At 38.6% G+C, this 13,111-nt stretch overlaps 1 protein-coding gene across 2 annotated transcripts; it reads left to right on the top strand.

Moving 5' to 3' along the window:
• The first annotated feature begins 5,048 nt into the window (after nt 1–5,048).
• LOC119986715 (14 kDa proline-rich protein DC2.15-like) lies at nt 5,049–12,769 on the top strand. Of its 2 annotated transcripts, none has more exons than XM_038831386.1 (2): nt 5,049–5,392; nt 12,446–12,769. In XM_038831386.1, exons 1-2 carry the CDS (start codon nt 5,084–5,086, stop codon nt 12,536–12,538), a joined length of 402 nt encoding a protein of 133 aa, XP_038687314.1. In that variant the 5' UTR covers nt 5,049–5,083; the 3' UTR covers nt 12,539–12,769. The 2 variants fall into 2 exon arrangements, with proteins under 2 accessions (XP_038687314.1, XP_038687315.1); XM_038831387.1 differs by having other exon boundaries at nt 5,049–5,396; nt 12,450–12,769.
• Nucleotides 12,770–13,111: the final 342 nt, after the last annotated feature.

Raw genomic sequence — 13,111 nt, 5'->3', positions numbered from 1 at the left:
GTGTCTTTACACCTAATGCCCTGAGCCAACTGGATTGGGAGTCATTGGTTGAACGCTTGTTACAAGGGTCATTTAGAAAGCTTAATGAGACTGAGCATTGCACAAGTCACATAATATTATATATATATAAAAAAAAAATGAAAAGTCAATAAATAAAATCCCTTGATATTAATTATTCATTGAGTCTGATGATTCTTGTGATATTGCAATATTTGTGTTAAGATTAAATTAAAGCCACGTATTTATGTTAAATTCGCTACGCACTACACATCACGCTAAGATAGAATGGGTGGTATGAGATTTAGTCAGAATGATTGCTTCTAGTGATGGTGGTTGGTAGATTCTTGCATATATTCATACTTATGAGATAATTGGATTATTTACATATATGACATGAATTGTTTGAGCGCTTCAATTACTAGGGACTAGCAATAAGCTGGTTGGGGGTTGTGATAAATGTTCAAATATACACTTTAAATGATAAATTATCATGAACATTTGTCATATAATTTGGGCGTAAAGTGATTATTACACAATTAAAAGTACAAATGTCATTTTTTTTAATCACTTTATATTTATTTCTATATTTTTAGGCCCAAAAACATATAACTCATATTTCAGGTCAGGCTTTATTCCATAAACAATCTTAGTTTTGTTTGACTTTGTATTCTGTTATATATATAAGTCGTAAAGTGCATAGTAACATTACTATTCATGAATAGTAATACATAAAAGTCGCAGAATGTATAGTAATATTTACTATTCATGAACAGTAATATATGTAAAGTCGCATGATGAATAGTAATTATATTATTTCTTCGTCGTTTTTTTTCTTCTATAAATAGAGACGGAAAACATTGATGAAAGACATCACAAAAACCAGAGAAGAAATTAGAGAGGAAAGAGGAGAAGAAATCAAGGAGGAAGAGGAGAAAGAAATCAAGGAGTGAGTTCTTGAGTTTTATTTTCTCTTTTACAGCAATTTGCTCACATATTCTTTCTAGAATTTTGTGAGATCAATTGTTGGTGATGTAAACCTAGTATGAGGAACTAATCCTCTTACTAGGGTGATGATGGATCCACTCTATTGTATCTAAATAAATTTGGTTTGATTATTAGTTTATCTATGCTATGTCAAGTGTTAATTAGCTATTCTTTATTGATAATTAAATCTTGATGCTTAGCTACCATCTAGGTTCGATTACCATGATGCAAATTGAGACAAATGCCCATGTCCAATTTGAGACAAGCTTCTTGCAATTAATACCGGAGTTACCTAGACATAAATGCCATATGCTAGGATCTTTGTGATCGCTACATAAGTTACCATAAATCCTAATGCATTCTTGATTGTCCTAGCCAATCCAAATGCCCATGGATGATCGCTACATAAGTACTTGTAATGCTACACGTTCTATTTTTTACAATTTTATTTTACTTTTTTTTAATACAATGTTATTTTAATAAGAAAAACATGTGCCTAGGATTACAATAGTAAAAGGCACTTCCTTGTGCAATGATAATAATAATAAAAGTATATGTAAAAGACACCAAGAGGATTAGAATTAAAAATTACATCTAAGAAAACTAAATCGAATATGATTTGTTGTTTGTATTGAAGGATTTGATGTTGTTATTATGCACACAAAAAAGCTGATGTCTGTATTTTATAAGTTACGAAGGTTTGCACTTGAGAAAAATTATATGTATAATTGTATAAAGACGAGATTTATTTGTGAATGTAGATGTTGTACGAGTATCTAAAGAATCTAAATTATCAACCGACTCACCATATATATCTGAACCAAAAATGTGAACCAATTTTGTGAATTTTATTTTCAACTATAGATGCGGTGGGTCTCACAGCAAATGTGTAGACTCCACTTTTGTTGTGGTTTATTACAACAATTGTATTATGTGTTCACAAAATTAGCTTACACTTTTGGTTCATACTATGGAAATTCCGTCACCCTAATTTTCCGTCGCATATATAATGTCTGCCGCAACTTCCACCGCTAAAGTTCCATTGCAAAAATCTGTCACTAATTTTTGCGACGAGGGTTTTGGCAACTGATTTTTTTTTTCCGTTACAGAATTTAATTGCAACGGAATATTCCGGACTGCTTTATTATAGTGCATCCCCTAAATATATCAAGACTTTTTCATGAGCCCAGTGAATTGGGCTTCGGTTTGTAGTAGTTGGATTTGTCCAGAGAGTTGGGCTTCGGACATTAGTAGCTGGGCTCATGAAGAACAAACTCGTGCGAGCTTGATGTATCCTCGAAAACCAGATAACTCAAGGAGGATAATATTGTTAGAATATATAGGGGTGTGGATTTCTGATAATTTCACTTCAGTCTACTGGTGATCATGGTAGGGTTTTTCCAAGCATTAAGGGCCATATGGTGCACTCAGGCCCGGCCTGATATGGGTTTTGGGCCTCACTTTGTTGCCCAAGTCTAGCAATTGAGAATCTCATGCCCATCCAATGGGCTTGTTGACCAGCCTCAAACTTGCCAAACAAAAACTCATTCGCATTTTTAAATTTTAAGAATGGGCAATTATCAGTAAGGACAAAATTGAAAACATATGTTCCAATGAAGACAACCAAAATTTTTTTATTAATAAGGACAAAACTCATTGAATCAGCTATAATGCCCCCTCTTCATTTCAAAAAATCACATAATCCTAAAGCTAAAGCATAAGCATCGCGCCTCTTCTCCCACATTTTCTCTATACTCATGACATCATCCGTTTTAAGTAGGCATGACAACATTTAACCCCCGTTCCCGCTACGTTACAACCCACGGATCCACGTGGATCCCTGACCCGCACGGAAATATCTGTCTATGAATTTTTTTTAAAATATTTTTATCAATAATAAAACTTAAGACTAGTACTCATACCAACTAAGCTACTTAATGTTTTTGTGATTGAAAAAACACAATAATTCAATATATTGTGTTAAAAAAATCATTACTATTAAAATGAAATCTAAAAATAAAACTATCTTACGCATGTAGAGTGTGAACGATATTATTAATATATATAGGGGCGTGAAGTTCTGAAATGTAGCTTCCATGAACACTAAATTACTTATTTATTGGCTCTCAAAAATTCTCTATAGCTGTCTTAGACAGCTAGCCTGTTTTGAGGTTCTTTTTTTTTTTTTTCAATTTTCTGGCTTTCTTTGACTTTGATATAGATATAAATACAAGCCAACGTGTACATGTTATGCTTTAAATCCAATAAACTCACGTGTTTTTTTAACCATTGATTAAAAATACATATATAGGATCCACTTCACATCCAACATTCCACATTAAATGAGAATCACTTTTTGAGTGTCTTCAGTATTATTCTTTTATTGATATTGAACATACCCATTTTTTTCTTTTTTTCTTCAAAATTACTTGAATACTTTTAAGGGCGACAAAGGGAAAAATAAAATAAAACACAAAATGATGACACATTGCTAAGATACTTTTGAAATGGATGTTGCTAGGGTCTTTATCATTTTCTGGATCCAAATGGTTAATTCAGTCCAAGCCCTTTTTGGGTCCCTAAAGAATGCAGTCTGTGAGCCAATATGACACACAGCCCGAATCAATACTGCAAAGAGCTTTTTACAAAAGACAAAATAAGTTAGTTGTTACATATAAAAATACACACAACAATAACATTGGACGAGTTGGGAGCTTGAGCGAGGAAGGTCAATCAAACAACTGGCAAACGACCAAAATAAGCGACAATAGCAGTTACACAAGTATCTCTACGTGTAAAGGAGAGTGGTCGACGTGGGATGCATGGTTCAATAGAAACAGTGCAATATTAGGACTTGGAGGACAAGTGTCGGGCAGAAAGGAAACAGTTATTCTACATTGCTAAGCGGTTGAGAAAACGTGGGACACTTGGCAATGAATCAATGTATCCGATTGTAGATATCATTGTTAATAGTTTTGTAGATAACATGTATATAAGCCTAGATTTTAGATTTTACAAGGTCTGATCAATCAAAGACTCAAACAGAGCATGTAATTTCTGTTTCGTTGTTTTTAATCGAATTAGTCATTTTTTTCCATATTTTCCCCTCATGTGCTTGCACCCCTTGGAGGCTATTCTCTGTCTTGTGTTTACACCCGTTTTTGGGACTTTGTTCCAAGAGGTTTGTTCCTGCACACATCTCTAATCTTATTTGTTCGTAACAGTCGAATTCCATCGTAAACAGTTGTATTCCAATAAGGACAAGTCAATAAGACGTATAGAAATAAGGATAAATGTTGTAAACTTACAAAAAATCCTTGTATTATAAAATAACACACGCTCTCTTCTTCTTTCTTCTTCCTCCTTATTTTCTCTCTTCTCTTCTCTTTTCTTCTTCCTTCACGCCGACCAACGGAAGTGCGAACTCTAAAACTAAAATTACTGGTACAGTATTAGTGTGAATTCATGTGTGAACTCCAAGCACTGATCCTCTGCTAATACCTTACAAATTGTTTTTTATCGTCTTCACCTCCCTACCTCCCATAAGGATTGCCATCACTAAACCCCATTCCACGGTCCGGACGGGTGGGAGCTCGGTCCAGCCGGGTGATAAGCTCTAAATTCCAGTCTATGGGACTTGCGCAACCCATCTAAACCACATTAGGGGCTGCCTAGCTAGCTAAAGGGTGCTTCTCCCAACTCCAAAAACAGTAAAAATCCTCATTAATAGTCTCAACTAGAAACTAAAAACCAGATAACTAACTTAATCTTTTTTTTAAACCGAGAATTTCTCATCTCAACATGTCTACAAGACAGTTGGATTGTCTTTAAACTCGAACCGCCAACCTAACTCGCTTCCACGCACACTAAATTACTTATTTATTGACTCTCAAAAATTCTCTAGCTTTCTTTGACTTTGATATAGATATAAATACAAGCCAACGTGTACATGTTATGCTTTAAATCCAATAAACTCACGTGTTTTTTTACTTCTTAATAATGGTACTCAATCTCCATCTATAAAACCCAACCCAAAGTTGGTCATTTACATCATTCACATACACGGTAATCTCCATACAAGAATTGTGATCTTTGAGAAATGGCTTCAAAGGCTGTAGCCTCAACTTCTCTTTTCCTCTTCCTTAACCTAATTGTTTCCTTCACTTTTGTCAACTCCACTTTCCCACCAGCACCAGCACCAGCGCCAGCACCAGACCAGAGCAGCCCACCACCAGCAGTGGCCACATGCCCAAAAGATACCCTAAAGTTGGGTGTATGTGCTAATGTTTTGAAAGGGTTGCTTGGGATTGTGATTGGAAAACCACCAGTTGAACCATGTTGCAGCCTCATTGGAGATTTAGTTGATCTTGAAGCTGCTCTTTGCCTTTGCACAGCCATTAAAGTTGATCTGGGTATCAATTAATTAACACAAGAGATGTCTAGTTCAAGATACAGAACTATGAAAGCAGGAATTACGTACGTACTTATGATGAAATTAAGTTTGACAGTTGATCAGTTATTTAATTAATTAGTTATTCTTAGGTGAATCATGGAACAACACTGGCCAAGCCTCCACCAAGTCACCCGCGGCCTCCTACCACCGTCTCCTCTTCCGACTACCGTGAAACACTGGCCAAACCACCATCCTGCAAACAACAGCCACCAAACCCAAAGATCCAACCCAATAAACCCAGCCAACAAACATCACTTGACCCAGAACACTCCTCATCAAACACAGGGCCAAAACACCAACCCACATAACTCTAGTCTTTATTATCAACAGCATATCCTCAGCCATCATTATGACCCTAACCAAAACAAGTTCGTATCGCCGCCAAAATTCTACTTTGAGAATTTTCCCCAAGACTGGGATGCATATGCCTTGAAGAGAGCTTTTTCCTACCACGGAAGTGTGGAAGACGTTTACGTACCGGCTAAGTTAAATAGGAAGGGTATCAGATTTGGCTTTGTCACATTCAGCAGGATGGAGAACGCGGAGGTGATTCTGAATAGCTTGCGAGGAATGTGGATAGGTACTTACAAGATACGGGCAAACAGGGTAAAGTTTGATCTCAAACAGGGTCTTACCCTTCGCAATCCCCAACAGAAGTCTATGACCAAGGTTGGAATGAAGTTGAACCAAGAATATAGAGCAACGCAACAGGTCCAAGGGAGACGCTATGCTGATGTTGTTAAAGAGGATTATAGTCAAAAAAAGAAAGGAGAGGTAGAGAAGATGGCTACGAAGAAAAACATTGAGGATAAAGGAGAAACCAGTAGAAAAGCTGAAGATCCGAAAACCAGCGAAGGTGAAGTGTATGTGGAATATTTTGCAGTTCCCAAGGACAAAGAATGGTTGGAGAGATCTGCTGTAGGAACCCTATGGCATTGTGATTCCATTCAACAAATCAAAAAGAGGTGCACGACAAATAGCAAGATCAATTGTGAGATTATACCAATGGGAGGGAAAATGGTGCTTCTGACTTTTCGTACAAGTGAAGAAATGTCTACAGCAGTTGCAACCAAAACGGATTGGATTGAAGACTATTTTGAACAAATAAATCCTTGGCAGGCCAAAGATGTCTACAAAGAAAGATATGTCTGGCTTAGGTGCAAGGGTATACCATTGCATGCTTGGAACAATGGTCTTTTCATGATGATTGGGGATACCATTGGGAATGCTGTTTCTATAGACCATGCAACTGCTCGCAAACAACGTTTGGATGTGGCTAAAGTCCTCATTTCCACACCAAGCAAGGATCCTATATGCCTAACCATAAACCTCTCAGTTGATGGAGATATTTACCCTGTCAAAATTGTGGAAGAACCCTCCGACGGTCCTTGGTGCAGTCGTATTTATGATGGGAGCGATCAGAAGAAAGGTGGGGAATGTAAAGATTGGAAGGAGTGGTTGGCGGAGATAGAGAGTTTCAAAAACTCCAACTCTGGAAGGTTTGATAGTCTGAAGGATGCCGAAGATGAAGATATGGACATGCAACAACTCTCCATCGGAAGCTCTTCCGGCATCAATAGGCCAAGGGTTGAAAAGAATGGTGACCGGAAAATGCAAATAGGAAAAAGAAACAACCCATATGCAGCTAAAGAAATTTTTTGTCTACAGAGTTCGTCGGTTGAAAGCGACACCGGCAGGACTGGCCGGAATACAACCCCAACGGGCAAAAGGCAGAATTCAAATTCAAAATTTAAAGGTACAGCTGCTATGACTGAGGGTGATAGACCTGATAATCTGACACAGAGGCATCATTTTTTGAACAAGGATAAGGTGGCAAAGGTGGAAGCAGACAAAGGCACTGAGCTCTCTCTTCAAATTGTGTACGAAGGTGACTCGTTCAACCCTATACAGACTGTCAAGAACGGCGGGACTAGGGCCTATGGGCTGGGCTACATTTTGGAAGAAGTGGGTGAGACAATTTCCTTGAATGGGCCAGTGATTTGCACTAGACCCAAAGAAACGTCTAAAGGGGTGGTAGATGTAATAAGGCCCAATGAAAGTGACCATGGAAGTGGTAGACTTAAAGGGAAAAAAAGACGAAAACAAATAGGAAAGAAATCCAAAATTGCTCACACGGAGGATAGGAGTCCTCTCTCGACTGATCTTGGCGAGACTGATTGCCTGCTAAGGCCGGAGACGATTAGTTATTCAAAGGAGGTGGAAGAGTCTTTGGGTCGAAAAAAAGGCGCTAAAAGGAGACTGGTGAGAAAAAAATCTAGGTGCCCTCAATCCTCTCTAAAATATGGTCTAATGCTTGCTCAGCGTCAGAAACCAACGAAGAGGAAGATCAGGCATTTGAGTAACATCATTCATGAGGTCGAGAATGATAAAATTGCTGGAATTTCCATCTCTGATGAAGGAATAGCCAATAGAAATAGGATTATATGCACTCCAAATGAAATCAGAAGTGGAGATCACATAAGCAATGGCAGTATGAACTCAGGCAATGGAGAAAGCACTTCAAGGAAAGAAGCTAGGAAAACTTGGGAACTGGCAAAGGCAATTGGTTTGAGTGGCCGTGGCAGTGATGATGTGATTGAGGGGGACATTCAGCAGATGGTGGAATGTGAAGATAGAGAATGGGGTGAAACTCAACAGAAACCCTAGGCATCTATCTCGTTTCCTTGAGTTTAGGTCCTTTTTATCTCAATGACCAACTTTATTTCTTGGAATATTAGAGGAGTGGGTAGTTCTATCAAGAGGAGGGCAGTCCAACGCTGGATTAGAGAAAAGAATATTGATGTCATTTGTCTGCTTGAAACAAAGATCTCTGATGTGGATTCCAATTTGGTAAGATCAATATGGGGCTCTGATGGTTTTGATTGGAAAGCTTGTGATGCAGTAGGCCTCTCCGGTGGAATTATTTGTATTTGGAGCTCTAATTATTTTGAGATGCATAATGCAATTATTGGGGACAGGTATATCATCTTGGAAGGAATTATTCAAAGCTTGAAGCTCAGATGTGTAATAGCTTCCATTTATGGTCATAACTCTGAGCGTCTGAGGCTAAAGCAGTGGGATGAGATCTCCTCTATTAAGTCCACAAGCATGGTTCCATGGCTAGTTTGGGGTGACTTCAATGAAGTGCTTTGCCCTGGTGATCATTTGGGAGGAGAGCACACCACAAGGGGAATGAGTCTCTTTGGTGATTTTCTTAACTCTTGCAACCTGGTGGAGCTTCCTCTTCACGGTAGAAGATACACTTGGAGAAATAAAAGAAGCATGAGTCGTATAGACAGGGCTTTCTTAGACACTGGATGGTTATAGATTTTTCCTAACATTGTTTTGCAGGGACTCAGCAGAGGTCTATCAGACCACTGCCCTCTTCTTCTATCTCTTACTGATCTCAATTGGGGACCTCGGCCCTTCAAGTTTTTAAACTGCTGGTGGGATCACCCTGGGTTCTGGAAGTTCATTTGCTCTTCTTGGATTGGCTTCAGTTCTTCTTACTTGGGGGACTACAGCATCGTCACCAAACTGAAGTTGCTGAAAGAGAAACTGAAGGTATGGAATTCTGATATTTTTGGGAACATCAATGAGAAAATGAAGCATATTGAAGCAGACTTAGACAATTTAGAAAGACTAAAAGAGTTGCGTTCGTTGGACAGCAATGAGGAAAGTAACCTTAGAGATCTCATAGCTAGTCTTTGGTCTGTTAGCAGACAACAAGAATCTTTGTGGAGGCAAAAATCTAGAGTCAAATGGATAAAAGAAGGAGATAGAAACACCAGCTATTTCCATACAGTAGCCAGTGTGCGTGGTAGGAGTAATAAAATTTTTAGCTTAGTTGGCCCAGTTGGCAGAACAACGGCTCCCTCTGAAATTAGGTCTGTGGTTTTTGATCATTTTCAAGCCTTGTATTCAGTTAATAACTGGAAGAAAATTGATATGGACGGTCTTCGTTTTAAGAGAATCAGCTCTCCTTTAGCAAACTCCCTTGAATCTCCTTTTTCTTGCGAGGAGATCAAACAAGTTGTTTGGAGCTGTGACAGTAACAAAGCTCCAGGGCCAGATGGTTTTAACCTGGGTTTCTATAAAAAAATGTGGGACACAATTGCTGCAGATATCTTGAATATGATGGGTAGATTCTTCAGAACAGGACAGCTTCCTAAAGGTATCAATTCTTCATTCATTACTCTTATTCCTAAACTTTGTGCTGCTGAGAGATTGAAGGACTTCAGGCCTATTAGCTTGATTAGTAGCCTTTATAAGATTATCTCTAAGACTTTATCCAGCAAACTCAAGCAAACGCTGAATATTGTGATAAGTGATGTTCAATCTGGGTTTATAAAAGGGAGACAATCCATGGATTCTGTATTGATGGCCAATGAAGTTGTAGACCACTTGAAAAAAAGAAAAAGCAAGGTTTTATCCTTAAGATTGATTTCGAAAAAGCCTTTGACACAGTCCAATGGGGATTCTTAGAAGCAGTTCTTGTCAAGATGGGGTTCGGTTCCAAGTGGATTGGTTGGGTCATGGAATGTTTATCTACAGCAAAAGTTGCTCTTCTTATTAATGGCTCCCGTACAAGAGAGATCAATTTAGGTAGAGGTATCAGACAAGGTGATCCATTGTCGCCTTTCCTTTTTATAATTGCTGCTGAAGGATTGCACCAGATGATTGAAAATGCCAAAGAATTGGGGCTGATAGAAGGGATTCCTGTTAAGGAGGGTGGAGTCCAAATTTCACATCTGCAATATGCAGATGATACAATCATTTTTTGCCCCAATAACAAAAAGGTTTTGAAAAATCTGAAAAGGGTACTTCGGTGCTTTGAGCTTCTCTCTGGTCTGAAGGTAAACTTTTTTAAGTCATCCTTAGTTAGCATTGGCATTCCAGATGTTAATGTTAGGAGTATGGCCACTGCTTTAAAATGCCAGACAGAGTCACTTCCTATGAAGTACCTTGGTATGCCTCTTGGTGGGAACAAGAAGAGATCAAGCATGTGGGATCCAGTGGTCAAAAAGGTAGAATCAAGACTGTCCATGTGGAAAGCCAAGCATCTCTCCATAGGAGGAAGGCTAACTTTGATCAAGTCAGTGCTGTCCAGTTTGCCAATTTACTATATGTCCCTCTTCAAAATGCCTAAGGGAGTGGCTCAGAAAATAGAGAAACTTCAGAGAAATTTTCTTTGGGGGGACACAGAAAACCAGAGGAGGATACATAATATCAGCTGGGATATTGTAACAAAGTCTAAGAAAAAAGGTGGTGCTGGTGTGGGTTCTATTTTGGAGAAGAACAAAGCTCTTATGTTCAAATGGATATGGAGATTTAATACAGTGGCCGATAATGACAAGGTGGGTTGGAAAATTTTGCTACAAGAGAAATATAGTCTCCCTGAGTTCATCATGCATGCCTCCAACTCCCATAACATCTCTGCTAATTGGAAGAATATCCAAAAACTTTTGTCACCCTCAGATGGAGCCACTGAAAAAGCTATAAAGGAGGGCCTTGCTTACAGTATAGGCAATGGTCATTTGGTGAAATTTTGGGAGGACACTTGGGTCGGTTCTAGTCCCTTGAAAGATTGCTTCCAAAGGTTGTATATGGTTTCTAGCTTGCACAACTTTCCAGTTGAAAGTTTTGGAGTGTGGGATGGAGTTAGATGGAATTGGTCAATCCCATGGAGAAGGCAACTATTTCAATGGGAGAAGGAGCAGGAAAATGAACTCTTGAACAAAATTGGCAACATAGTGATTTGCCCTTATAAGAATGATAGAATAATTTGGAGGCATGCTAGCAATGGGATTTTCACAGTTAAGTCCCTCACCCAAGCAGCAGCTACTTATGAGTTCCCAGCTCTGGAAGATTCTCTTACCAAGGTTTGGAATGGTTGGGCTCCCCACAAAGTTGAGTTCTTCTTGTGGTTAGTTCTTGGTGGGAAGATAAATACCAGGGAGAAGCTTTCAAGGCTTGGGATTGTGGAAGTCAATCAGTGTCCTTTCTGCCAACTTGTTCCAGAGACCCTCAACCACTTGCTTTTACACTGCCATGGTCCCTCCTCTTTATGGTATCATGTTACAAGTTTGTGGGGTTTCAGCTGGTGCCCTCCAAGTTCAATCTCAAATCTCTGCAAAGAGTGGCCTTCTTTTGCTCATGGTCAACATCAAAAAAGGGTTTGGTACATGATATTTGCTGCTGTGATTTGGACAATATGGACCGAAAGAAACAAGGTGGTTTTTGATGATGCTGAAGTAGAGTGGAGTAATGTGTTGTACTAAGTATTCATCAGATATGGACTATGACTTAAAGCAATTAACATTTCAATTCCTTACAGTGGTCCAGAATTAATGGCAGCAAGTGATGGGGTGAAATTCAAGATTCTCCTTAATAAAGCTCCAAGGCCGGTGTCCATTTGGGTTGCTCCCCCTACTAGCTACTTGAAATGGAATACTGATGGTTCCTCTAGGCTGGATAAGGCAGGAATTGGTGGGGTCTTAAGAGATAGTACTGGGAATTTCTTGTGTATCTTCTCAGGCCCAGTAGGAAATCTTGATGCAACTTCAGCTGAGATGAAGGCCATTAGGAAAGCCCTTGAGATCTCAGTAGCTCATGGCTCAAGTAATGGGGTGAAACTCATTGTAGAATCTGATTCTCGCAATTCTGTCTCCTGGCTCAAGAAGGGTTCCTCCAATCCATGGTCTATGGATCAGGATTGTAATGCAATCACTAATCTCACTAAGGTCTTTGCTGTAGTGAATTTTGTCCATATTTGGAGAGAGGCAAATGGTGTGGCAGATTTCTTAGCCAAGAAAGGGGTTGATAGACAAGATTTGATGGTGTCATGGCTTGTCTAATGTCCTTGAATCTTTCCCTTCTGTTGTGTCTTTCTTTTCTCCAGTGCTTTTTTTGTTAAGGTTATTCGTGGTTGTAAAAGGATATGTGATGCTGCCCTAATTTCTATTCTTTCTAATAAATTCTGATTTATCAAAAAAAAAAAAAATTGATCTGGGTATAACCAACCTGAACGTCCCCATTGATTTGAGCTTGGTACTCAATGACTGTGGAAAGCAGCTTCCCTCTGGCTTCCAATGCCCATAAACAACCACTCTAGCTATTGGGTATGTGTGTTAAGTTTATCAACTAACAGGAGTGTTTGGTTGGTCTCTAACCAGCTACCATTAACATTCCTTAAATAATTTCTTTTGCATTATAACTAGAGAAGGCTCCTGATCACCTTCTTTAATTACATATTATCCTTTGTATTATGTGTCCCAATTATATGGGTATTTGAGATGCGCTTCTTATAATAAAATAAGATGTTACAGAGAAGAAGATTGAATATTACTTGTAATTTCAGGCATGCCACATGTATATGAATGGGTATACTTCTTGATGATATAACCATAATTCAAAAGCTCCCACCAAGAGCAATACTCTTGTGGTCATGCATTGAGTTTTGATCCAACTAACTATGTTTAGGTGAGATATTTCTAGACACACACGTCTGACGGTCTGAGTTTAAACACATATCGGGTGTTCAAAGAACAGAAAAAAAAATTGTATTTAAATGCATAGTGTCGTTCTCGTTCATCAAAAAAATTGTCCAAATTAATATTTAAATTGAAAATACGGTATTTTTCCGCCCCGAATGTCGAATAAAGTCTTCTTAGA

Source organism: Tripterygium wilfordii, chromosome 20 (assembly GCF_013401445.1).
Source record: "Tripterygium wilfordii isolate XIE 37 chromosome 20, ASM1340144v1, whole genome shotgun sequence".
NCBI classification, from domain to species: Eukaryota; Viridiplantae; Streptophyta; class Magnoliopsida; order Celastrales; family Celastraceae; genus Tripterygium; species Tripterygium wilfordii.
The sequence above is the reverse complement of the archived record's forward strand: the minus strand, read 5'-3'. Positions and strand labels throughout refer to the sequence as shown.

What these genes read in the sequence shown, in the direction of transcription:
- LOC119986715 (XM_038831386.1), top strand. Translation starts at nt 5,084, where the DNA reads ATGGCTTCAAAGGCTGTAGCCTCAACTTCTCTTTTCCTCTTCCTTAAC. An exon ending in GCACAGCCATTAAAGTTGAT is followed by an intron (nt 5,393 to 12,445) that starts CTGGGTATCAAT and finishes AAAAAAATTGAT; the next exon opens with CTGGGTATAACCAACCTGAA.